The sequence below is a fragment of the Anguilla rostrata genome, chromosome 3 (genome assembly GCF_018555375.3).
Source record: "Anguilla rostrata isolate EN2019 chromosome 3, ASM1855537v3, whole genome shotgun sequence".
Lineage (NCBI taxonomy): Eukaryota > Metazoa > Chordata > Actinopteri > Anguilliformes > Anguillidae > Anguilla > Anguilla rostrata.
This window is the reverse complement of record NC_057935.1, coordinates 64,194,225-64,220,854: the sequence shown is the minus strand read 5'-3', so window position 1 is coordinate 64,220,854 and position 26,630 is coordinate 64,194,225. Positions and strand designations below refer to the sequence as shown.

The 26,630-nt window shown below is 46.5% G+C and overlaps 1 protein-coding gene across 1 annotated transcript in view; it reads right to left on the bottom strand.

Annotated features, from left to right (window-relative positions):
• Window positions 1-26,630, bottom strand: part of diaph2 (diaphanous-related formin 2) — a 446,422-nt gene that overhangs the window by 53,654 nt on the left and 366,138 nt on the right. Inside the window, 2 exon segments of the mRNA XM_064329326.1 lie at window positions 10,730-10,865; window positions 22,182-22,347. Coding sequence (XP_064185396.1) covers window positions 10,730-10,865; window positions 22,182-22,347 — 302 coding nt within the window.

Genomic DNA, 26,630 nt, shown 5'->3' with positions numbered 1-26,630 from the left:
TTACATCACTGACTTGTGTGACATGTAAACTAGCTACTTAAGCCCTAGCTCTACATTTTGTGTGTGTGTGTGTGTGTGTTTATGTGTGTGTGTGCGCGCGCGTGTTGTGTGAGTGTGTGCGTGTGTATGTGCGTGTGTGTTGGTTGTATTAGTGGCCGTGTGTGTGTGAGTGTGTGTGTGTGTGTGTGTGTGTGTGTGCGTGTGTGTTGTATTAGTGGGCATGTGTGTGTGAGTGTGTGTGTGTGTGTGTGTGAATGTGCGTGTGTGTTCACATCAGTCACGCCATGCTCCAGGTTTAGTGCAGATTAATAAATTAATTACACAAATTAATAATTGCGTAATTGTGTATAGTCGTGCTATAACAGTGCAAAAAAGGCAATCCAGCAGCAGACACTGGAAAGCAAAAAAGCAAGATGAAAAAACACAAACGCGATGCATTTTACTTCGCAATCTCTTTCATTTGCGTTTCTCAACATTAGTGAGTTTACATGTCTTGTTTACATGTAACATTATTGTGCTTCACCTGTGAAATCTGATTCCTTTCTGAAATGAGCTGGTGTTTCTACCTCACAAATTGAGGGAGTATCCACAGTAAACAAGACCCCCTACGGTGAATGCATTAAAAAGCTGTCTCATTTTAATGTTTACCATGGGCAGGCAAATGGAGCTTCAACAATGGTCTTATAGAGATAAATGTAGACAAAGCCATTTTCAGACGTTACAAGAAAGGCACATCGGTGTGTGTGTGTGTGTGCGTGCCTGTGTGTGCATGTGTGTGTGTGTGTGCTCTGGTCTGCTCAATACAGACACAAAATACACACACCTGGCAAAGCTATTCCACTGACTTACATTTTGACAAGACAAAGACAAATGCCAAGAAGATGTACTGTACAGCTGATATTCAGAGACCACACACTCCTGCTGCCAAGCCAAAAACACAAAGGCCTACAGCAGAACAATGGCCTTTTGCAGAAAGCCCTATTTAAAATATTACAAACTGCTGCCGAGGCGAGGCATTCGGAGAAAAGGACACGAGAGGTATATAGCAATTACATCCATTCTCCAAAATCGCGGTTAATTAAAAACACGAGAGGAAAAAGGGAAGTTCTGTTCCATCTGTAGCCGGTGCCATGTTTCCTTTTCAAACACCAAAGGGATGCCATTCGTATAATTATGCAGCAGTGTCAACACGGCCTGTTCATAAATTCAATTTGCTATCTGTCATCTTCTCCCCGCGTGTGAAAGAAACAGCATCGATTGAGAACTCAATTTCTGATGCTTTGTGTGCGGTGCTCTAGGGAACGGAGCGGAAAAAAAAAACCTACCTGAAACCTGCTCTTTTGTGTCTTTGTAGTGTTGCACATCTTAAGCAGTGGTTGTAATATGCGTCACCAAGTAATGTACAAGCACCCTTCCACAAACACACTGAGAGCTTTCAGAAAGTGAAACAGCACAGGTACAGCAAGCCATACTGTTTTGAAGTGACAGAAAATGGCTCTATTAATTACATCATAGATAATAATAATAATAATTTTTCTGCTTCTTCTTATTGTTGTTGTTTTTATTTTTAATATTATTATTGTTGTTGCTGTTGTTGTTGTTATTATCACTGAGATATATCACTCCTATTGAAAACGAATAACACATTGAGGGGGAGAAAACAAGCATGCATCCGAAGAGCATTTTTATTCTGTCCCCTCTCTTTTCCAATCTGCCTGCTCGAGATCCTCCACTTTAATTTGTTCTGTAATGAGAGCTAATGAGAGCTGCTAGTCTTGTGCTTGATGAGCTGGGACCAGCCAGTGGGGGAGCTCCGGAGATCGAGCTCTCCTCTCCCGCTCACCACGAAAAAAACAATATGACGCGGAGACGAACAGAACATCGCCAAAGGTCCCTTTTCCTTTTTTTTTTTTGAGCACATTTTACCCCATCTGTTACCGTGCAGAGAGCCACCTGCACGATTAACCCTGAACGCTCGCTGAAAGCAGAGGCTGCCCGTGGCCGTGCCCGACAGCCAGGGCTACAAGCTGCACCTTATTTTGCGGGTTCCGTGCTCTTTCCAGTTTCGCGGAAGCAGGTCCAGCTAGCCAGACGCCCCCCCCCAGCCGTACTTAGCCTAGCCGTCGGTGCGGATTTCACATTAGCCTGGGTAGGCCGACCTGGGAGAAGGCAGGAGGAGGTCCCGCGTGTTAGCGCACCTGTTAACGGGCGCCTGTTTCCCGCCCAACTGACAGCACGGGCCGGCGTTCGCCTAAGATTCGGCAGGCAGCGCAAGCCGCAGTCCGTTCATGTGCAAACTCAAACTGCATGGGATAAATAAAAAAAAGCCCCCCAGGCTTAGCATGTATGAAGAGTGATTAGGAGCATAAAAAAAGACAACAACAACAAAAAGGCCTGTATGTGGAGCCGGGTGGCTGTTTCTGGACCGCTTCGCCGTGACAGCTTGATGCGCACCCATTGATGTCCTCTATAATTTAATTAGGGATGTTCTCCAGCTGCCTGGTCAGAGGGGAACGTGGATGGGACCCCTCCTGCATAGTAGAAGGCTGGGGGGGGGGGGGGGGAGGGGGCAGCTGAAAGGCCTGAGGTGGATGGGCGCTCAATCTGTGAGGGAGGGGGTTTTGTGGGGGGGCGTAGAGAGGGTCCCTGGCACCCACTCTGGCCCTCAGAGAGCTGGCTCTGGGTCGGGTGGGGAGGGAGCGGGGGAGGGATGAAAGCGGATTAGCATCCGTGACGATGTACACTGGAGGCAGAGAGAGGGAGAGAGAGAGAGAGAGAGAGAGACGAAAGCCCCAGCGATAGCCTGAATAGCTGGATGCATGAATAAATAAACAAACAAAAATAAAAATAAACCTCCATCTGGACGGTTACTGCGAGGCCCCATGTGTGGAAGAAAAAAAAAAAAGGAAAAAAAAAACCCCCCCACAAACTTGGGGGGGTGGTGGTTATAGCGCACAGCGACCACGGCGCTACAGCGAGCGAGCGAGAGGCGGCCAGATCTTCCCTCGCCCGGTTTGGGGCTCCGGGGATGGGCAGGAGAACCAGGCCACAGCGGGAAGGCTGTGAAATACAGGGCCCGGTCCGAGAGGCTGGTGGCGCCGGGCGCGAAAAAACTCCCAGAGTCCATCTGGAGCAGGGCTGGAGCCGCTCCCGCGTGCCATTTAAAGCAGGTCACCGCGGGACGCCCCAAAAGGGAATTTAAACAGAAATAAGAGTCCAACCCCGACAGCTTTTACGGATGTAGCCAGTCTCCCACACACAAAACATATCTCATCATGCTCAAATAAGCTCCTCTTTTTATTTTTTATTTTTTGTTATTGGTGAACGGACGGATTTAGAAAGTCTCACTTCATTTCCTTTCTTTCTTTTTTTTTTTTTGTATTGCCAAAATCTTATCCATGACTCAACGCCGCATAGCTTTTCTCAGCAATACACTTCCTTCATCACGGGGAAAATGGCTTTGATAATGACATTTCCATGCACTTTCGAGCGAACATAATTACATTTGATTAACTGAAAGGGAAAGTGGCTCTCCAGGTCCAAAGTGTGGACCAAGAATTACTCAAATGTAGACCACCCACAGATGATGAAATTCAATTGTACGTATTCATAATGAGGGGTGGTTAACTATAGGGAGAATAAAACCTCTAACGTATCTCATTTCTGTGTGTGACCTGAGGGAAAGCTAAATGAAGTTAAACAGGCTTGAAGTGATTAGGCCTTTTAGTACTGGTCTAATTAGTTTTCTCCCATACAAAATATTAATCCAAAAGAATAAAAAAGTTTATTATTGAAATGATTATATGATATGTATTGAAGACAAAAAGTCCAAGGGACAAAAGTCCCAAAAGTAATATTCATTTAGTAATGAAATAATTATCCTGCCATAATCAAAATATCTCCGGAAGGTCACCTCTTCGTAAATGGACTAAAATTATTTACATATGAGTTAACTGAAAATAATAAGAAAGCAACCAAATTAACTGACAAAAAAAAATTATCCCGCTACGTTTTTCAGTTGCTTCATTGATGGCAATTTACAAGTCGTAAGACAACTTCTCCAGTCAGGATAACTGGGATATTTATGCGCCGGCGCTCAGGAAGCTATGATCGCCTTAAGGGAGACGACAATCTTCCAGGCTGATATACTGCAATCAAGCGTGCCGTTATTTATTAGAACTGATGTTCTGCTGCAGATAAGCCTGCCTTGCCCTTGTTGCCGTCTTTCAAGGTAATGGCAGAAATTCGCCCTGCCAGTCACGCGGCTGAATCTGGAGCGGGGTTGGCTGATGCCTTGGGTCCCTGAGTGTAATGCGCCGTAATTCAAAAGACTGACAGCGAGCGCAAATAATGCCCCCGAAGTGACAGAAAATGCAAATATGCAAAAAAAAAAAAATAGCTGCAATTTGTTTTTTCTATTTATACATCGGGAATGTTTTTCCAGCCAATCTAAAGGCATTGGCATTACGATAACTGAAGAATTTCTAAAAACATATATAACAACAATAATAATAATAATAATAATAATAATAATTTAAAAAAATGAAAAAGACTCCTGATCCCTGGATCAAAGCACATGTAGGATGCTGATAATTTCACAGTGCCTTCCCCTTTGATCTGTTTCGCTTCCCACAATCCCTCAGCCACCCACCCTAAATATCAAGGACACGTTCAATTACGATATTGTCACTCATATCTGAAGTGTTCTTGGAAGAGTGCACGTGGGGGGGGGGGGGGTAGCTCCATCCTGCACCCAGTCTGCACCACTCTCTCTGGCTTTGCTCCTTCGCTTTCTGCCCCCTCCCTCCTGAGAGGCTGACCTTTTTCCCTTCATCTCTCGGTTGCCACGGCTCCCGTGAGCACCTGCGATACGCCGGCCCGTCCGCGGCCACGCCCGGTCCGGGGAGGCCTGTCAGGCGGCCTCATCAATCCCCATTACGGCCGCCCGCGTCGCGTTCAGGGGCATATTTTATGAAAACGTTCTGTCTTTCCGAGGGGCCAGGCTAATGCGGATTGACACGTTAGCGAGACCCGCGCTGGTCGAGGGCAGAGCCATCTTAGTTCTCCAGTCAAAGTCGCAAGAAAAGATCCTAAGATGGAGGCTACACTGTTTTCCAGATGAACACAACCATACATGGGCATGTTCCAAACAAATTGGCAGAGAGATGAGCAGGAATACACAAACGCACATGCACACGCTCACACACACACACGCACACACACACGCACGCTCACACACACACACACACACACACACACAGTCACTAGACAATATATCATCAGAAGCGTGAGTGAACTACACGCACTATAGTATGTATGTAGCATAGTAAAGTATGTAATCAAACTGAGAATGTCATTAAAAAATAAAATAACTGTAAATCATCTGTAAATCAATCATGTTTAAGGACTTCAATCTTATAAATATAACCTTTCAAAAGGCTTTCAAGTTCTGTTTCTTTTTTTTGATATAGAAAAAGGTTTTATTTTTACAGATTACAGACTACTCAGCTTCCCAACTGCATTCAACCTTTTAAAGTGCACCATGCAATTCTGACAAAAAGACAATGGCAGTGATTCAGTCCTGTGGGCTGATTTTGCTGATGATACCTTTTCATTTTATGACCATAATTATACAGGAAAATAAAATTTCAAACTTATCTTTGCTTATGCCTCGCAGTTCAAATTAGGCTAAAACCAACGGACAAATAAACACCCAGCAGCTCAGAAGAGCGCTTTCGACTGGTAGCTGTCTGAAAAGCAGTGCATATTATTTTTCCCATTCCCCGGAGAATAATTACTAAAATTGTTCATTGTAAATGAGTGATCAGTTGCTATATATGTGAGGTCCACGCTAAATTAAACAAAGAGAGCATGCCAATGATTTGTGCCAATGATTTGTGTCAAGACTCGTACTTAAAATTCAAACCAGAAACTCACAGAAAGACTTATACGAAGGTCATATACAGCGCAAACAAAAAGAAAGTGGATAATGAAGTGAGATCCTAATGAAAGTTTCCCAAGGAGAAATAAAACATTTAATCTAACTGCCTGGCAGCATGACTGAACAGCATAAAAATTATTTAGGGACGAGCCGACGCCTTAGCTAATGGCTAGTCTTACTTGCAGACTACATTCACATGTTTACAGAACAAAATGTATTTCATTTGGATAATTCCACAGATATGAGTGACAAGAACGAATCGACAAATCAACCAATCAATCACGAAACCAACCGATCGATGGATAAATGCGAGCAAGATGAAAGGGGTCTGGTTGAAATGGTGCTTAAAAAGGTGCTTCAAATTTTTTGAGTTCATCGTGTTTGTGAGTTTGTGCTTTCAAAGGAATCTTAAAATTTTTCGGACAAGGCTGAAGGACTCCCTTTTTACTTGCCAATCCATGTTAGTGCTACTCCTGCACCCTCACATACAGACACCTTGGGCTATTTTCATCCAGGCTAATATTTACTTTGCTCAAGTCATTAGCAAGATGGAGAACCGCATTCGATGGATGACTCCTAATACTTTTTTGGCTGCTGCTTATTATCTGTACCGCGTGGCGGCTTTGCAGTTCACCATCTGTGTTCCGGCAGCTATAAAACAATCCTGCTCTTCCTGAAACTTGGAGGAGCCGCGTTCTGTGCTAGTCCACCCACCACCACTGCACTTTCAATCATGTCCATACGGAGAGGATGTCGGCGTAAAAGGGAGAGGTGAAAGGAGATGTGACCTCGGAGGACACTTGCGTCGAGAAATACAAGGGCCTCCAACTCGAACAGCACAGCATCGGAGGGCATTTCAAAGATCAGAAAGTCAAGAAAAAACCAAGACATTTAACAACTGCTTTTATGCGTATGCAACCAAATATATCTCTAAAGTGTTATATGTTTCTGCAAATAGTCATTTATACTGAAGGAAATATGAATTCTCTCCCTCCTTTTCTTTAATCTTTACAGACATGGCCTACCAGAGGTCTGTAGGGTCTATAACCGTCCATGCCAACTATGACTTGACCAAGACAAAACAAATCGGAATGTCATAGTTAACTATCCTTAACTAAAGTAGTTATGGATGGTAAAACTTCCAAAAAAGCAGATAAAGCAGGTCTTATGTTGGGCCTTTCACAGAATGTGTTGACTTTATCAAAAAATCTTTATCAACAAATATTCACAAATATTCACAGGCTACCACGTCCCATTCTGCTCAAAGCCACGTGTGTCTCTGATGGGTGGGCCAGAAGACGGCGAGAGAACACAGACACCCCATCTGTGACCTCATCAGTGACCACCGCGATGCAGGAAGCTCCCTCCCCAGGATCCGCGCGCCGCGCGCTACCCAGCCTCGCGTTGGCCCGTGCGATAAACGACCCGCCGGGATCAAACGTCTTTTCCTATTAGCGACAGAAAGGATTAGGTGGATTTAGGCCTACTTTACAGCGTTCGCCGTCCACTTTCGCTGCGCAAAGCAATTTGGCGAATGTTGAACATCTGGTCAGTCTAAGAGAATATGGAAATCCACTTAGAGCAAATTAAAACAAATGGGACACAGGGTAATGATTTCATAAGCAATTTCCCATATTAGTATTTCGAATACTTCACCACCAAAGCAGATTTCTCCCTCTTTCGCTCCATCCATCAATCACCTCTTGCAAGGAATTACTTGTGCGGCTGGACTTACGAAGCAACCTTTCCCGATTGTAGTGCCTGGGCTTTTTACAAGATATTATTTCATATTTGTTCACACTGGCCCCCTCCTGACACCGTCCTCTTAAATCAGAATGAATTAAATTATCATTAAATATTTATTTCATTGTTAATCATTTGCATGCGAAGAGGATTAGTTCCCTATTTGCAAAGTGACTTGAAATCCATCTCGTTACTAAAATAGCCCTTTGAAATTGCATTAAGCACCAGAAAATGATCTATCAACTAGCGCATACACACATTGATAATATTAAATGCATGAATTAAAATTAAAATTGTGAAATGCACTGAAAGTATATCCCACAGAGGTAAAGTATGTTTGCTTAACACCAACATGGGCTCAAAAAATATATTTAGCTGCAGCAAATGTGTATCATTTTACCATACCATATCATTTTTTAGTTTAAAAACTGAAGCCTAATAAAATAATAAAAGCTCAGAAGCTATTGCGATAGATGGATGGAGATCAATATTGATTTATACCTGTAAAGCAGGGCTGATAACCTGAAAATAAATCTGAAGGTTTTATTTTTGGAGAAGAAGACTACAAAAAATTGTTACAGATCATTAAACCATGAACCGAATCTGTTTTACAGATGCTGATCACACTGAATGACTGATAGCATTAAACAATTACTTATACATTAGCTTTAACTTCAGCCAAAGATGAAGACTATTCCCAATTGAGTATTTCTGTCAATATGCTGCTTCCTGGTTTTGATCAGTAGAAACAGTCAAGTTTGTTGTGAAAGGCTGTCATCATTTTTGAAGAAGAAAGCGGAGACTTGCAGGGAAGTCATGCTGGGCATATGGACACTTCTCCCCCACATAAAAAACGTGGCACTAAAGCAGAAACTTCTGGAAACGCAGACAGCACCTCACTCTTCTCTCCTGTTCTCTACTTCTTCAAAGCTCAGAATCATTTTTAAATACAAAGATATACCCAACAACGGTTCATTAATGCTTCGTTCAGCTGCCAAAGCAGCTGTCAAGCATTTCCCCCATGTCTTCAGAATCTAACCCCAAATATCTGAATGGCAAAGTGTTAAAATGTTGAAAACGTTTTGTACATCCCCAAACTATTAAGCAATATAAACCGCAATTAAACTCGACTGAAAGCTGCCAATCAAAAATATAGTACTCACAGTAGATTTTTTTCTGCCGTGGGTTATAAACTTCTATTTGTAGTTTCTAACTCAACAATTTTTTATCGACCGTGTAAGGCGATATTACTGAACAAAGGTGTTTCAGCAAACCTCTGGAAACCTGTCAAAGCATTTACACTGATTTATTCAAAACAAGCAGAACTTTCAGATTTTTTTTCCCCGCCATTACCTTTGTTGTAGTGGGCCGTTATGAAATACCCTCCTGTCTTCACGATGGTCACTGTTTCAGAAACGCCTACGGCTGCATTATGTTAAAGATTTAGAAAGAGGCCTGTAATATTCTTGCGTGCGGGACTTGAGAAAGATCCTCCGCTCACTCTGACACATGAAGCTGGAGGGCTGTTCAGTTCTCACGGATTTTCGAAAAAGCAAAACAACAGAAAAATACCACCTTGGCTGGTATTTCTGTAAGAAACCAGAGATTCTGCCTTGATGCTACCACCACTGTGGAGCAAGACTTCAGAATATCCACAGCAAAAGGACTGAAAAAACAAATGTCTGTATGGATAGCCACGTACACTATACATCCCTGTAGGTGCCAGTGCTATAATAACAATCCAGTTTTCGGGAGACAGATCTCTTGCTATTTCACATGTAATGCTGAGATAAATAATGCGTTTTGTGGAGTTAATTCATTTATCAAGAGAATAAGAACAATTACGTGAAGACTATGCACGAAAGAAAAATTAAGCTCATTGTTAACATTTAAACTCAATTTTAAAAAGTTAAAAATAAATGTTTTCAAACTTTTCTTTTTACTGTGGCTTACAATGTGGCACTCATAGTTTCACTTTATCCATTTTTATATATATTTATAGATCTACATTTTTTTTTTCTCTCAGGATCAAAGTTTTCAAATGATTGGTATTTAAAATGAGAAGCTCAGATGACAAAAAATCTGGATGATAAAAAGTAGCACACTGTTGCCTAAGATCTCTTTTGAACTTAAACCTAAAGGTACCAACAGGTCCTGGTACATCCACAGCTAGATGAAAAATAATAAATTAAATTTAAAAAATAATGCTGCACCACCATGGATTTCTCCTGTATCTGCCAGTCTAGAATATGCCTGCTCTACAAGGGCAATGAACCAAAGATCTCTGTCTTTACAAGGGCCCTACATCTCACTAGTGGGTACCTGCCTGCCAGATGCCCAACAGGGCTAAACCATTGCAGGCAAACAGAGGATTTTTACACCATACAGGATTCATAGAGCACATTTAAAGAGACAGACGTCTCATCAGGAACATCTCAAAGAAGAACTTATGGATAAGTCATATCAACTAGGAAATGAATCTTTCTATCATACTGTAGTAACATTATTACAAAATACATGCTATTACCACTGCCAGTTTCTACAAGTACTACTTACTACATAAACAGTTAGAAAGCATATTCCCTGAAATACTATAATGAATGCAAAAAATCTGCCCAACCTTTTTGTGGGTTAACTTTTTGTGTACAAGCATATTTTGTAAGTGTATTTAAAAATATTACTACTACTACCATCACCACCACTACGACTACTTCTATTACAGCTACTGAGACAAGTACTACAATAACGCCTGTTGAAGCTGTTACTGTTATAACTACATAAACAAATAACAATCTTACTGCCTTCAGTACTATAATAAATGCTCACATTTTTCCAACCAGTTTAACATAATCATGTACATGGGCAAGTGAACAGTATGATCCTTGCAGTGCTGTATGGTATCAAGTCCGCAGGCCGACCCCTGACCCCCCCTCACTGTGGTGGATGCTGGGTTGAGTGCAGTGTATAGTATCTGGTCCGTAGCCCCCCCTGCCCCCCCCCCACCCCAGCCCCCCCCCCACCCACCATGCGGCGGACAGGCTGTACCTTTGTTCATGTCAATCAGCTGCTTCTTCTTCTGCTGTCTCTCCTGCTTCTCCCGCTCCGCTTTCTCCTTTGCCAGCTTGGCTCTCTTGATCTTCTCCTCCATCTCCCTCTTCTTGTGGTTCTCCTTCACAGCTTCCTGAAGAGTGGAGGTTCGGTGAGGGGGTGGGGGGGGAGCGGAGAGAGACACAGAGGACAGATTTAAGCAGAAATCCTGCCTCTCTGCACTTCACGGAGATGAATTCTCCACAGCACTAGTCCAGTGTTGCCTAGGGAGCCACAGGGTGAGCACTTTATGTACAAAAACAGACTGAGGGCACAAGGAATAAACCACGTACATACCAAACTAAAATATGCTTCCGGTCTCCAGAATATGGAATATGAAAAAAAAAAAAAAAAACACTGAACTGCAAAAAACAACTCAAGAAATTGTAAATTTATTAACTGAAGAAATTGCAGGACACTTCAATTTTCTCTTCAGACCAACTTCAATACAGTCAAATAAAATAGGAAAATAGTAGCAACAAAGACATACAGTACATATCCAATGCAAAATATTATTCACGTACGCATCCTCAGAAGAAATGAGAGACTAAACTGGTGGAAAAGCCTGTGTTGGCATATGAATGATGTGTGCACAGGTATAAACGGAGCAGAGGCTGCAGTGGATTTCACTCCAGCTCTGAACAGCTCTCCCAGGATGATCCTCCGTCCCCTCTTCACACTTCAACCCCAGCCACAGTCCCATCATCTCCATATTATCCTTATCCTCTTCCCTACTGTCTGCTGGCATTACTGGGGGGGATGGTGGGGGGGGGGGGTACGGAGTGCGCCGCTTAATGTCATTTCATGTAAGATTCGCAACACGCCATTTCATTCCGTGTGTTTACTCACTTCAAACTGTGAGCCCCGGACTCAGAGGTGCGCAGGAACATGCGTGTGCATGCTAACACACGCTCGCTCGCTCGCTCTCTCTCTCTCTCTCTCTCTCTTTCCCTCTCTCTCTCTCTCTCTCTCTCTTTCACTCGCATGCATGCGTTCTGTCCTGCAGAAAGGGGCTCTTACCACACACACATGTACACATCCACACATGCACACGCACACACACACACACACACACACACACACACACACACACACACAGACTAACAGACAGACACACACATGCGCGCATCCACGTTTCCACACACACACAGACACACACGTGCGCATGCACACACGCACACACACACACACAGCCCCGGAGTGCAAATTCCCAGCTGAGGGACGGCACTATCTCTCTCTAATGACTTCCGTACGATTCCCAAGTCTGCGCTGCCCGTCGCTGATCAGCACAATCAGAGAGGACGCAGAGCTGACTGCTGCACTCGTGTGAAAGGGAGGAGCTGGCAGCTCAAAGGAACCACAGCGAGGGACGGGACAGCGCGTCACAGTTCAGGACACAGACACTCAAATCTGGCCCCCACATGTCAGTAGTACCGCTGACTTCCTCTTCTGCATGATAGTCCACTGTCTGATAACGTCACTGACTGGCCAGAAAGTACACTCACCTGGTGCAACTCAGTCCCTGATGAGAGGGACTACAAACCAGCAGGACTACAAGCCCCATGGGCCAGATTCAACTATCCCTGGTGAAGGATCTGCTTATGCAAAGTTTATGCAACAAATCTGACCGGCAGATGACTGCGTATATGCTGTCACTAATGAAAGAGGCAGGATGACACCTTTTCATTGTTGGAGTTCAATGATTCCTCTTTGCAAGAGTATATTTCCAAGTGTGTGGCAAAGAGTAACCGAACATAACATAAAAAAAACTAAGTAAAAAAAAAATATTAAAAAAAAAAAAGCATCAAGTAGAGCCGGTAGAATTCAGACATTAAAAAAGAGCAAAAATTCTCTAAATTTCAGGGTGGAAAACAGAAACACAGGATGGGGGCATTCACAGTGTAACCACCTGAGAGGGACCAAACCTGTCATCCTCTACACTTACTGAAATGCTTTGAGAACCCAGGTTCTCAAAACACCAGGTACAAAAGTGACAGGACTGCCTTCAAGCGTGTGAGTGATCATTATGAGAAATGCCTTCGACGGGACAGAGGCACAGCCCTACAGTGGAACATTTGGAGAAAGGCCTTCAAAATGGATGCGGACAGCCCCCCTAAAGTGGAATATTTGGAGACCTGTCTCTCCTCCCCCAGAAGTGAACCCAAGCTTGCCTGTAAAGATAGTGACTGGGGGGGGCAGGGGGAGCACTGGGGGGGGTCAGCACGCTATACTTCCCCATCCTGCGAGATACACACCAACATCCAGCCCCTGCTACAATCCCACAGGGCCGGGAATGCCAGTGCATGTCCTGTTGGCTGCTAAATAGGGGGGATTACCAGGATCATGAAAGGGGGGTGGGGGGGGGTGTGTGTGTGTGTGTGTGTGGAAATAACAGCTCAACACAGCAAGTCAAAAGTGCTGCCAGTTTCATGACCAAGGACAAGAGGCCTCACTGGCACCATCTCCTTGTGGCATGACAAGGACGCGGAGACACCTGCGCTGCATTTTCCCAGATTAATGGGGCAAGGCCTCTGCTCTGCTACTCATGAGCCTCAAGAGCCAAAATGGCCCCCGTCAGAACAGGGATATTCAGGACTCTGTTACATTCAAGCACAAAAAGGCACAAATGCATTTTGTACATTATTCATTGTATTTTGTTATTTTTTCCCCCATCGCACACATTGATTAAGTAATTACCACTCCAAACACGCAGCCCTATATGGTTACACAATTCTGCATAATTGAACAAAATTATAGATTAAGTAATCAGAAGTGACGTGTTGAGATTTTTCAATTCCTATAAATATTTGATAAACAAACAGGGCCCTAATGTGCGAACACAATACAATTTTGGTCCTCACAAACACAGAGATTATACAAATGCCTTTGTGGATTAGATCATTAATTGGATAATTATTTATTCATAGCTTCAGAAATACTTCCTGTGGGTAAAACTTTGAATAAACAAACAAGAAATTCTGACTGTAAACATGATTACACTAGATAATTATCTTACACTGATCAAACACGCAGTACCGCTAATTGCCATGGCAACAAATATGTAATCGCTTTGTGTTTTCACCATTTTATTTTTGGCCTATGGCGGGGCTCTGGTAATGATTTTATCAATATTCTTTTATCGCTTGAAGAAAGAAAAATGGTGGCGCATATTTTGGTGTATTAATCCAATAAAATAACAGCAGGAGACATTAAGGCTGGTCAGGAAAGTTGAGTCTCTGTTATCAGATACAGTATGTGCGCGGAGATAGAGGGAAAACTGACAAATCAAGAGCCCTGGCAATCTCCCAAAATGCCACAGGAGTCAATACTGTTATGTTCACTGCATACAAAAAAAAAAAAAACATCCGCGAGAAAATCAACTTAAGACCGAAGACGCCATTAATCTCGGCACATATTGTAAACGTTTCACCACAAATAAGAAGCTTGATCTGACGCGTGCCATGTCGTCGATGACCTTGATTTTCTTCACTTTCCCGAAACGCGATAAAAATGACTTCGCTTACGACCTCCCTCGTCTCTGTCTCTGTGTGTGCTTTGGCACAATGGATGTTGACACGCGCCTTCGCAGACAGGTTATTTGCAAACAAAACAAAGCCGTACGAAACAAATTGGAAAATAAAAAGCAAGAGGACCGAAGACGGCGGGAAGTCCTCAGGTTGACGACGGCGGACACTAATCGATACGTTAAGGCAAATTAGGCCCGATAATTGCATTTGCACAAGAAATAATACAAAGTCATTAGAAAAGCTGATTATAGACAAACCTTAGCTTAAAGCGGCTTGGTTAATTAGAGCACTCCGGATGAGTTATTTAAAAAGCGGGGCCCAGGTAGACGGGGACGCCTTCCCAGGGCGACGGGGAAAAGGGAAGCAGACAGAGGAGGGCCCCTGGGACCCAGACAGGTGGTGTGTATTCATTACCTTCCCAAAACTGGATTAACAGCACCGCGAGGATTACCATCAACCAGGAGCGCCGCAACAAAACGCTGTCAACTGCTACTGTTTGTTTTTTTCTGGTTTTGTTTTTTTTTGGTGGAGTACCGGGGGGGGGGGGGGGGGGGGTTAAAACGTGATGTTTCAAGACGGCCTAATGTAGCAGGTAATTATCTGACGCAAACATCATATATTTGGTTAGATTTTTTTTGAGTCACTTGAAATAAACAGAAAATAATGATGTTCCATGATGGCCTCATGTAGAAAAATAACAGTGGCACCTCACAGGGTTGCGTTTCGGTAGCTAATTATCTTAAGCGAATAGCATACATTTGGTTTGATTTTCTTGAGTCACTGAAACACACAGAAAATATCACAACAAAAACAAAATCGAGGGCTTATTTAAATAATGTTTCGCCAGAGTGGGGGGAAACGTAGCATCCCATATAATCCGCCACAGCGGCATCGGTACGATCTCGTCTCGGAGACGCCGGGCTGTGGAAGCCGGCGCTTCCATTTGTCACCTGCTCGAGGTGCGGAATGGAACTTTACACCGCGGGGCAGAAATGCCTGAGCTGCTTTAACCTTCACATCCACCGCAGATCTTCCGCTGATAGCAATGTAGCGCGTAACAGCCGTATAACATCTATGCCATGGCGCTGTGGCTTCGCAGCGGAGAGATGGAACAGATACACGTAGAGAGGCAGAATGCCCTCGGTTACACTCACCCCCCCCCCCCCACCTCGGCCCGCCCCTGCCCCCGCCCCCATTCCCTCACGGGGGGAAATCTTCACGCGGCTGCCAGGACGGAACTTCCTTCAAGGGCACCTTGCGGACGCGGCGGCCGCGCCCCGCCTGCCGGATCCCCCTCGCCGAACACGCGAAGCGGCGTTTCCTGCGGAGGGGAGGGGGGGCTCAGACAGCTCTCAGTTATTCATGAGGGCTGTTTACCGCCAGCTCGCTCGCTCGCTCCGCGTACGTCTCGTCTCCTCTCCCCTCGCCTCCGCCAGCCCGCCGTCTCGCACGCCGCGCCCAAACTGCGCCGCTTCCGCTGGGAACCGCCACGCTGCACTTCCTGCGCCCCACTTCCTGCTCATGCCGACACGGGTGTGTGATTTTATTACTGTCCTTACCATCGTTTTTACTATTAATAGCACTGAAACTCTGACACAGATACAGGTCCAGTTACAACACTGGTTTAAAAAAAAAAAATTACTCACAATAACACAATGATTCTGATATTCTTAACCACAATTCAACCCCTTCTCAGCATTTTCAGTTATCCTACATGGCTTCGCCAATGCACTCCCATTGAGCTATTCCTAGTTTTTAAGGCTCCTATTGGCTGAAATTTGAACTCATGAGTCATGAGGAGAATCGTTCAAAGGAGGCGTGTTTGAGAATAATAACCAATCCAGCTTCTTCCCGCCGTGTGTCAAAAATATGAGCTTAAGTCGATCTCTGACACACGATTTATTCTGGGCTATTTTTCATTGATAAGATACTTTCATAGATTCCAAGGTGATTCCACGTGAAGCCATTGAGCCTTAAATACAGGGTGAGTCACACGTACACCAGGACAGGCACGTATGTCATATGTCATGTCTATACTGTACCATTCTCATTCGGTGAGCTGTGACAAATTATGAGGGCAACAGACAGAGTGGCAATAATATTCTGAAAGAAACATTTCAATTTCCATGTTACTATATTGTATTTGCCGTTAGGAGTCGGAGAAATTTCAGTAAATAAATTGAGATGCATCCACATTTCCTACGGGGCAATAAATAGGTATTAAATAAAATGGGTTACTCATTGGCATAAATGAATCCTAATTTCGAAGGGGGGAAAAACCATGCTGATACACTTGTCCCTTCTGGAAAGGACCAGCTGTCTCAGATATCATAAACTACTGCTTCAAACGAAAGGTTAAAAGTGTTCATTTATTAGAGTCGCTGACCACCACTCTAATTGTGACAAATCCGACCGCGACAATTACACAATGTAGCGAATTAGCGATAGCGTTAGCTTCTCGTACCGGCTAATGCACTGAAAGCCTGCCTTATTGCGGCCATAACGTGCGGCTAATTATTATCAGTGTTTCCTCTCACAGAAGCCGAGGCCGCTACAGCGGCAGCCCGTCACAGTTATTAGCGTCGACGACGGTAGTAACAGCAGCCGCGCTACGGCGACGCGAAAGGCAGCAGCCGCATCGCATTAGCACATCATCATCGTCGTCGTCGTCGTCCTCGGGAACGCCATTATCACGCTCCGTCTCGCTGCCAGGGCCGAGGACTGGCTGTTTTCTGCGACGCAGCCAACGGGCTACGAGAGGACGGCGGTGCCGTACGCGTCTGACGGTGCGAATCGGCAGCCAGGCAGGGCTCTCCGTCACGTGCCAGCGTGCCTCCCCCCTCTCCCCCTCCCCCCCGCCACGCAGCCCCCCCACCTCTCCCGGCTTTATTAGTCTTATTAGAAGTGCGCTCAATTAAGAAGTAAGACTGTTAGCTCATCTCCCATCTGCTGCACTTTGATAACTCATTAATACGCAGAAAGCCTTCCCCCCTGCTCCTTGTCAGAATTACACAGCGACGGTCATATATCTCCCTGGGGTTCACGTTGTTATTATTTTTTATTATTATTAATCTTGTTATTGTGATTCTCTGAGCGCAGAGAGAAGGCGCTCGGAGAACCGATCCGCATTCAGAGGCCAGCATCACGCAGCGAAGGAGCGTCGTTTCCACGGGGCCCTGGCGACGGGGAGAACGGGGGAGACGTCGCATGGTGATATTTATAAACTGCAGCTGAACTGGCTCTTTGCCCTTTCTCATCAGTGGGTTTCATTAGGCTTAACCGCTCCAGACGAACACCCCGCCCTGAAACGCGACGCACTGCAGAGCCGCACCGCCGTTCGGCTTCAGCGGACGCGGCGGCCATTTTACACTTACGCCAGCGAGGAGCGGGCCAATGAAGAGCGGCGCCTGGCCGTTTAGCATTCTCCCCAAATCTGAGAGCAGACACCGTGCCTCCGACGACGACTCCAAGAGCCGCGAGATACCGCCAATACCCCACGCCGCGCGCGTCAGATGATCGATTTAAAAGTTTAATGAAGCCTCCGAGTCATCTTCCTATATATATTTATAGGAAGATGAATATCCTTAATGCACTGGCAGGGAGTGGCAGTGTCAGTGCTGTACTGTGGCTCCATCAGCATTTCTTAACGTGCAGACTTGATAACTAATGACGGTCGTAGGTCAGGATAAGCCGCATAAATAAGCAATCCGTCCAGACTCCGCCCCCACACCTCTCCGCCATTGGCTGGATAGACCGGGGAGAATCAGATGTGAGATAGTACGCTCAGTTGTGCGCGGCTGATGAAGGAGAGTCCTTAGTCACCTGAGCAACATCCCTGGCTGTACCGCGATCTATCAATTAAAGGCGAATCAGGAAGAGGGCTACGGGATCCCTCCCGCTGGGGGTCACCCGGGCCATGCACACACAGCACACACAGCCACGCCCCGCCTCGCATCTCTGGCACCGAGGCCTCGCTCGCTAATTACTTATTCATGAGCGGGTGTTCCTTGAGAGAGAATGCTATCACGGCGGAGGTCCGTATGTTTCTCAACACTGGCGAGATGCTGAATTCTCGAGGGGGGGGGGGGGGCGGTGAATCTCGCCGTGGAAACTGTGCCTCACTTTGATCAGAAAAATGAAAGTTGGTTTCTGCGACGCGGCTCGTACTCAGGAAAGAGGAGGGGAAGCCGCAGAAGAGGGCAGCTTGCCGCTCATCTTAATGCATCCTGAAGACTTGAAGCAAACCTTCTGGACATCACGTCATCTTTCTGGCTCAGTTAATTTCTTTCTTTTTTTTTTTTTTTGTTGCTGGAACGGAGAGAGAGAGGGGGGAATCAAAAGAAAGAGAAAGAAGAATAAGAAAGCAATAAAGAGAGAATGAAAGAAAGAAAGACAGAGGGAGATAAGAGCCGTAAGTAAATACTTAAACGATTAGTCCCTCAGAGAGATTTGGTCTGATTCGTTCTGAACCCCCTATCCCTGCATTATCGGGGCCATTACTCTTTAAAATAAACACAAGGGATTGGGCCACGCCGGGATTTAACAGCTTCTTCAATCGGCTTTCCAGAGACCGGCCACTTTGAACCCAATATATCAGGGGCGTCCGATCTTACCCGTTAGAGGGCCGGCGTGGGCGCAGCTCTGCTTTCACCCGCCATTACGACACCTGATTGAGCTAACGAGCTAATCGCGGCTTTCAATCGAGATCCTGATGAGCAGAATCAGGCGTTTTAGCAAAAGCCCGCGGCCCCATCGGCCCTTTCTCGAATACGATTGGACGCCCCCCTGCACTAGCTCGGGGCGACGCAGCTCAGGAGGTAAGAGCGGTTGTCTGGCAGTCGGAGGGTTGCTGGTTCGATCCCCGCCCCGGGCGTGTCGAAGTGTCCCTGAGCAAGACACCTAACCCCCAACTGCTCTGGTGAATGAGAGGCATCAATTGTAAAGCGCTTTGGATAAAAGCGCTATATAAATGCAGTCCATTTACCATTTACCATTTCACTACACGAGCGGAACGTGGCTGGGCAACACTCCGGAAGCGGCCGAAACCGCACCGCGGCACTTCTACCTGGAGAAAAGACGGCCAAGAGACTGCGGGGAAAAGATGGCGGACCACGGGCTCGGAGGGACGCCCTGCAGCGCGCTACGCAAGCGGACGCAGGCCGAGTCCCTTTTTTTATACCTCCTCCTATTTCATTAGCGACGGCGTAGCGCGGTGCTCAGGGAGCCGGCTTCGCGGGCCCGATTCCCAGGTGGTGCACCGCCGTTAAACCCCTGAGCAAGGCACTTAACCCCGGCCGCTCTGGTAAACACCCAGGCGCATAAATGGAGCGTATATAAAAACGAATGTAAACCCTGTAAGTCGCTCTGGATAAGAGGGTCTGCTACAGCGGGCGCCATAAATGTCATGTAAAATGTAAATGCAGCGTGCGCTCCCAGCGTCCATCTCTCAGCGCTGCTGCTACTCTCAGCGCCGCATGAAAATTAAATTCTGCACTACGGATGATTTCACTTCATGTTAAATCTGGGAGAAAGTCCATGAATGATGAAATAACTTACTATGTGTATCCCAGTTGGAATTACAAGAAAAAAATGAATGTGTCTGTATCCGTGCTATAAAACGCACCCTCTATACAGTACCAGGTTTCAAGAAACCAATCAAACTTGCATTGCGTGTTGCCAATGCTGTATTAGAATTGAACTAGCTACTAGATAATGTTCATTTATAACCGTTTTTCTGTTTTACAGCATAACAAAGCTGACTATCTGGTATTGTGCGACTGCGATTGGCCATGTTGATGTTATGGTGAAAGATGACGTCCAAACTTAACTCACACAAAAATACCTGTCATGCTTTTCTGGTGATAAGTCAGGCCAATTCATTTCATCACATACATCGAAAACAGGAAAGAGAACGGGGAGAAAAAATGCCCTGGATCATATTTAAATATGTAAATTGTAAACTGGCTTTATAGTCATTTATAGAATCGACGTAATACAGCAGAGCAACTTCGTAAGCACAAGCCTCATTTTTATGCGAAACAAAAACCAGTCGGAGAACATAAGTATTTACGTTATGCGACGAACCGAAACAAACAGAAATAAAGAAACTGCATAGCGGTACGATAAACAGGCGCGACGTTTTGAGCGTTCTCAGACGGAACACATCACAGCTCCCAGCGCTCGCTCTGCACGCTCGCCGAGGTCTTCGGCTGGCGCTCTGAAACGGCGGAAAAGCGGGCGAGGTCTTACCCCCGCAGACGCGGAAACGACGCCGCGCGCTAACAAAAGCCCCGTTCGGATGATAAAGAGGTTCCCCCGCCTCTTTCATCAGCGCGGAAGCTACGCGGCTGGCGATGTGTATTACGCGCGCGACGTTTCGAGCGCGGTTTACGTCCGCTTTAATCTGCTCCGCGAGCTCGTCCTTCCGTCACCTCCCGGGCGCGTCAGCGAAAATGAATCCATCAGCCCCGGGCGGGGAAAACAAGGTGAACACGCGGCCCGCACTTGAGACAAGCCAACAGCTTCCCTCTTCTCTTCTCCCCCTTCATTTTAAGAGGAAAAAAAAGCTGGTGTCTGCCTCTCTCTCTCTCTCTCTCTCCCTCTTTCATTCTCCTGCATCTTGCTCGAGCCACCTAACGCTAACGATGATAATTTCCCCCAGACTCCATTTTTAACTGTGGCCCGCGCCGAGCCGTCGAGGGCGGTGGGGGCCCCGCTCCACCACGCCGAAGCCCATCGCGCGCCCGCTCCCGAACCCTCGGAGCTTCCGCGAATCGCTCTCGCCTCGGTCGGCCCGTGACCCCACGACCCCGCCGTGTCTCCACACTGCCCCCCGCAGGCAGCTCCGTGACACACACCCCGTCATCACCAGGGAGTCCATCCAGGGTACAGTACCCCCCCCTCCCAAATTACTGATTACGGCCCCCCACGCCAGAGCCCTCATCTGCGTGCCAAGCGCTACAGTTTGACACGCCATTAAAGCAAATTAAAAAAAAAAAAACTTTGTTCCTTTTTATGTGACAGACGAAATTGCTACTTTGCTCAAAATTGCTGCTTGAGCACCAGAGGAAGAAAAAAAAAAAAAAAGTTCTTTTTCCAGAGAGACCGGAGCAGAGCAGAAACGCTCTGATTCAGAGATAAATTAATATGCTGATTGTGGTGGATCTGGCCCCGTCTCGGAAAAGCACTTGCAGTCGGAGTTCTTTGATTCCTCCGGTTCCTCTCTCCGGGGGGCGTGGCCGGAGCGCCCGACGTGTGCGCGCGCGTGCGGTACGGGACCTCTGACGCGTGCAGCCGCGCGGCGTCCGCGTCATCTGCCCCCTCCCTACCCCTGTGATCAGCGCTGGCAAAAACGTCTCGAAGGGACATGGGGGGGGGGCACGCCAGCACGACGACAAAAAAATGAATTTTACACGGAGGTGGAGACGCCATTATGAAGAGGGCTCTTTGAAGTCAGGGCCTCCTCAAAAAGATCCTGTGAAGTTGTCAGCCCCCCACCCCCCCCCACCCCCACCCCAACCCAACCCCCGTAACTTCTACCGGGGACAGAGACAACCTCATTTCAAGCTCCTACAAGTTCCAGAAGCTGAACCCCAAACGCACTCACGCACCAGCGTCTCAAACAGTGAGGGAAAAGGACAGCACATACTGTCATCTGACAGCCCTTTACAGAAAGTAAATCCACTGCAATATATTGTAAATGTGGACCTTTAAGAAAATATAACAAATAATAAATGTATTTTGAAGCAATGCAATATAGCAATATTTGAGAGGAACAATAACATTTACACATGTACTTCTGCAGTGTTGCTTGTTTAACATATTTGATTGAAATATGCTGCAGTACATTCCCCTTGCATAAGGGGGGGGTCAGTGGGACTCACCAGGAAGAGGGTGCGGAAGCTGGCCAGGTCCCCGAAGAAGTCCTCGATGCTGACGGAGTGGGGGTCGAAGGCGAAGTAGCTGCCCAGGCCCTCGTACAGCTTCTGCATGTTCTTGTGCATGATGGAGAGCTTCTCGTACTGCTCCCTGGACTGCTTCGAGAAGCCGTGGGAGGGGCTGGTTAAGGAAAAAAATTGCTGTTCTCCCCCCCCCCCCCTCCACCCCCCTCCCCACACTCAGACACACACACACACACAAGCCAGTGGAACAGCAATCAAGCCTCTGCTAACCAAGATCTGATTCCGTCACAGGAGTAAACACCAGTCAGAAAGAAAGAAAGAAAAAAAAGGAATGGCGGACGGCCGAGGCATTCCGCTCCATATCGCGCTCCCCACGCCGCCTCCATGTTTAGGCAGCTGCAGAGAGCCCGCGCTTCCAACTGCGAGAGGTCAACAAAACTAATACGCCATTTCAATACCCTCTCCATCTCACTTTGGAGTCACTGTCAGAGCCGGCTAATGGCCTGGCCCCACCGGCAGCACAAACGCGTTCTGTCAGACGGAAGCACAACAGGTGGCTGGCAGCGCCGCTGATTGCTGCCGCTGTTCCATTGTTTCTCCCAACAAGAGCAGGGGTTGGCTGGTCCTGACCCCCGGCGCGCAGTCCTGTATGTAATTTACTGTACAGATGGAGCACTTTCTCCCGGTGAATCACTATCGACAGCTCCTGTCAGACCCGACGGTAGCGCCACACCACGCCGCGCCGCGCCGCTCCCGCCGACGGGGCCGGGGCGGGCCGAGAGTCTCGCCGCAAGCCGGACAAAGAGCGCCGGCAGCGTGGTGCCCCCGGGGAGGAGACGCGACTTACCGGACCGGCGCGGGCCAACCTTTCAGCCACCGAGATGTAAGCAAAGTAAGGGGGGCGCTGTGCATAGCCGTGTGTGTGTGTGTACGTGTGTGTGTGTGTGTGTGTGCGCGTGCAAGCATGCCTGTGTGTGCATGTGTATGTGTATGTGTGTGTGTGCGTGCATGCATGCCTGTGTGTGCGTGTGCATGCGTGCATGGCTGTGCACCCGTGCATATGTGCATATGCACATGCCCATGAACATGTGTGCGGTGGTGGTGTCTGGATTCATGAAGGATCATAAAGCCATAGCAGTGCTATCAGGCTGGATGGCTGGTCTTTGAGCCAGAGTGTGTGTTGTGGCCCTAAAGAGTGGTGCGGTCTCTGGGTCAGGCCGGGCCTGGTTGTGTTTGTGTCCAGCTGTGGATGGGGGATGAAGGGGTTGGCAGGAGGGGGGGGGGGGGGTGTAGGGGGGTTGGGAGGAGCTGGATTATCTCTCAGTATGTTAGTGTTTACTGGACCTCTGCACTTCTGACAGCACCACGCCAGCCCTAAACTTCCACACAGCCCCGAGTTTGATATGTTCATCTCTCCCATCAGCTTGCTTCAGGAGCTGAAGGCCCCCCCCAAGGGCCATTCGGGCCATGTAATGATGTAATGTAATGACAAATTTGAGCTGCGTGCGTCCTGGTTTTCCGACTAAATGGCCCACACATTCAAACATTTTAGTCCCCAAAAATGGTCAAATGTTGCCTATCCCTTGCGGTATTTTTTTCTTGTGTTCACAGATATTATTACTGAAAAATAATGACCTGGAAAGAGAGAAAACTGTTTCCTTTTTTGTTGTTTCGTTTCAATCGGATGTAATCACACCGACACTTCTAAAAATGAAGGCCGTTCAGTGCCAATAAGCAACATATGTCTGAGCTTCGATTTCATTTATTGTTGTTATTTTGGAACGGAAGACCTACAAGAATGCTTGGGTGTTTGAAAAATACTGGCTAAAGTCACAGGGCAGCCACAGCAAAGTTGTTGAAAATCACGAAAGACTGTAAAAAATTTTCTTTTTTTTTTTGAGAGTTTTCAAAAACATTAATTTACTAATTAAAGACATCTCATGTGCAGGAGAGTGAAATGACTGAAATAAATATGAACAACTGCAGCAACACTAACAAACACTTGAGTTTAAAAAAAATCAGCAGGTAGTTGACATTAAAGGGAAATTTCACTTCATAACACTTCTGGGGTCATTTTCACACCTACCTTTTCACACCTAACGAAGGGCGACACAGTCATTAGAAGGACAATATCAGTCATGAGAAGCAGGGACGTGTGTTTACAATGAGTCTAAAGTGGAGTTTGATGTTGAATGGGTTTCTATTGGATGGGGGGGGAGGTTGCTTACACGGGTATCAATTATCTAAATATTGAAGCAAGCAACCTAAAAACTGTCTAGGGTGCACACAAAAGCCCGGGTAGATGTGAAAATGACCCCAGAACTGTTATAAAGTGAAATTCCCCTTTAAGAACAAAATGACTAAAATGCATTTATGCTTTCATTTATGCGAATGCATAAAACACAAATGAGGTGGTGCATTTAATCGCTTTGGTCTAGCACCAAAAGAATGAGAACGCTGTTTTGAGTTTAGTTTTAAAATAACCTAGTTAGAGTCAGCGGCATGCTCAAAATGCATTACTAAAATAACATGACGGGGTCACCGCGTTTTTCTGTTTTCATTTCTTTAACGTTTTTTGGTACAACGTGTTCGACATCGTGCGGTTGGAGGCTTTGATGGAGCGACTGTCGTCACTGACAACCTTGTCGTAACCGGGGGAAGCGGCGCTCGGCGGCCAACGCCGCTGACAGGGGCCGTCAAACATTTGACTGCAACAACTGACAAGGACAAAAATGTGATCCCGCCGCCTTTCAGAATCTGAATACATTGCTGCACTTTGTTTCCCCCAGCATTTGAAACAGCAAAAAAATGGGGGAAAATCACGGAATTGCCAAGGAAAAAAAAAAAAAGGCAAAAATCACAGAATCTGTGACACCCGCGAATCATGTCACAAATACCCAGCCATACTTACGAGACACCATTGGCTTTCAGAATTCATGTAGATTAAATGGTTTTTTGGTGATTTTGGATGCTATCACATATCGTAGCCGAGTCAGCCTTGTGCCGCTATACTGGAGGAAATGCATCAGCAATGCTAAGCATGCGCTAGCTTCCTTTAGTCATCACATCAAAGACGTCATCTCGGCTCGGCTCGAGTGACCTTCAGCACACCCCCCCCCAACACACCCCCACCCACCCCCCCCCCAACACACCCCCACCCAACCCAATCAAGGGTTCAGGGAGCCCCCCCTGCCTTTGGTCTGACTGTGTCACCTGGGCTTCAAAATCTGGGCCTGGGGAAAGGACTCAATGTAAACCCGCCCCCCACCCCCCAATTCTCCACCGCCTGTCAATCATCTCTCCCTTCCGTCCATCCTCCAGGGGAAAATGGAGCTTCCCTTTCCTCATCAGCACTCCACAATTACTGAGACTAAGGCTGGCTCTCCCTGTTTAAGAACAGGCTACTGTTTTATATGGGGGGGGGGGGGGTGTGTGTGAAAATCCCATAACTCCACAGGGGAGAGGTGAAGCGGCAGTTCCTCACTTTAAGGGTGAGGTACGCGGCCCCTGTTGTACTCTGCGCCTCTGGGCCACGGCGGTTTCTGTGTGCGGGAACGTCTTTGATGTTGCTGGTGAAGGTCGTTGGAGCGTAGTGTCTCAAATCTCCTCAGACATAAACCCCAGACAGGGAGAAGCTCAGCCACGACCATTACACCGCCCGGGCCCGGCCCTCCCTCCCTCCCTCCCTCCCTCCTCAAAGTCTCTTAAAACTCCTCAATTCTCAGGTCATCTTATTAGAAACCGCAGTCCGCTCTTTCAGCTCCGGTGGCTTTGAAGTACCGGTCTGGTGTAAATGCCTAGCGCCGTTTCCTTCTCACCAGCGACGGCAAAGCAGCTTCAAGCTGAGCCTCTTTATTCACCGATGTAGATCTTTCTTTCTTTTTTTTTCATGACCACACGACGCCTTACTTTATACTACAAAACACCTCCACATTTCATTAATCAAATACAAATTAGCCTCAGTTCGCTAGTGCAGAGTAGAGTTTAACTGCTTTGCTTCGCTGAGCAGAGGTCAATGCTTTTTTATTGCTTTATGTTGACATTACACTGTCAGCTCTACATTTTTTCATGCCATCCGGCTCCTCTTTACCCTTTTCCTTGAACCACATGAAGCAATTTATTATTTTCTTTTTACCATAAATAGCTATTGTAGGCAGGTGCAGTGGAAGCATATGTTCTACTAGGCTAGACATTCTGTCTAAATTGCAAACCCAATTCCCCCTCCCATCGTTAGAGATCAAGAAAACCACAAGCTTGTTAAAAAAGTACACACAGCAGAATACAGAGTGGGATCTTCACATACTCTAAATCCGTGTGCATTCACACACATTCACCCTTGACTTGATCTCCAACATTGGCTTTTCTTTTCAGACTGAACCTACACACCCTTCAGTCAAGGTTTTACCGGAGATTTTCTTCTTACTCGTTCTC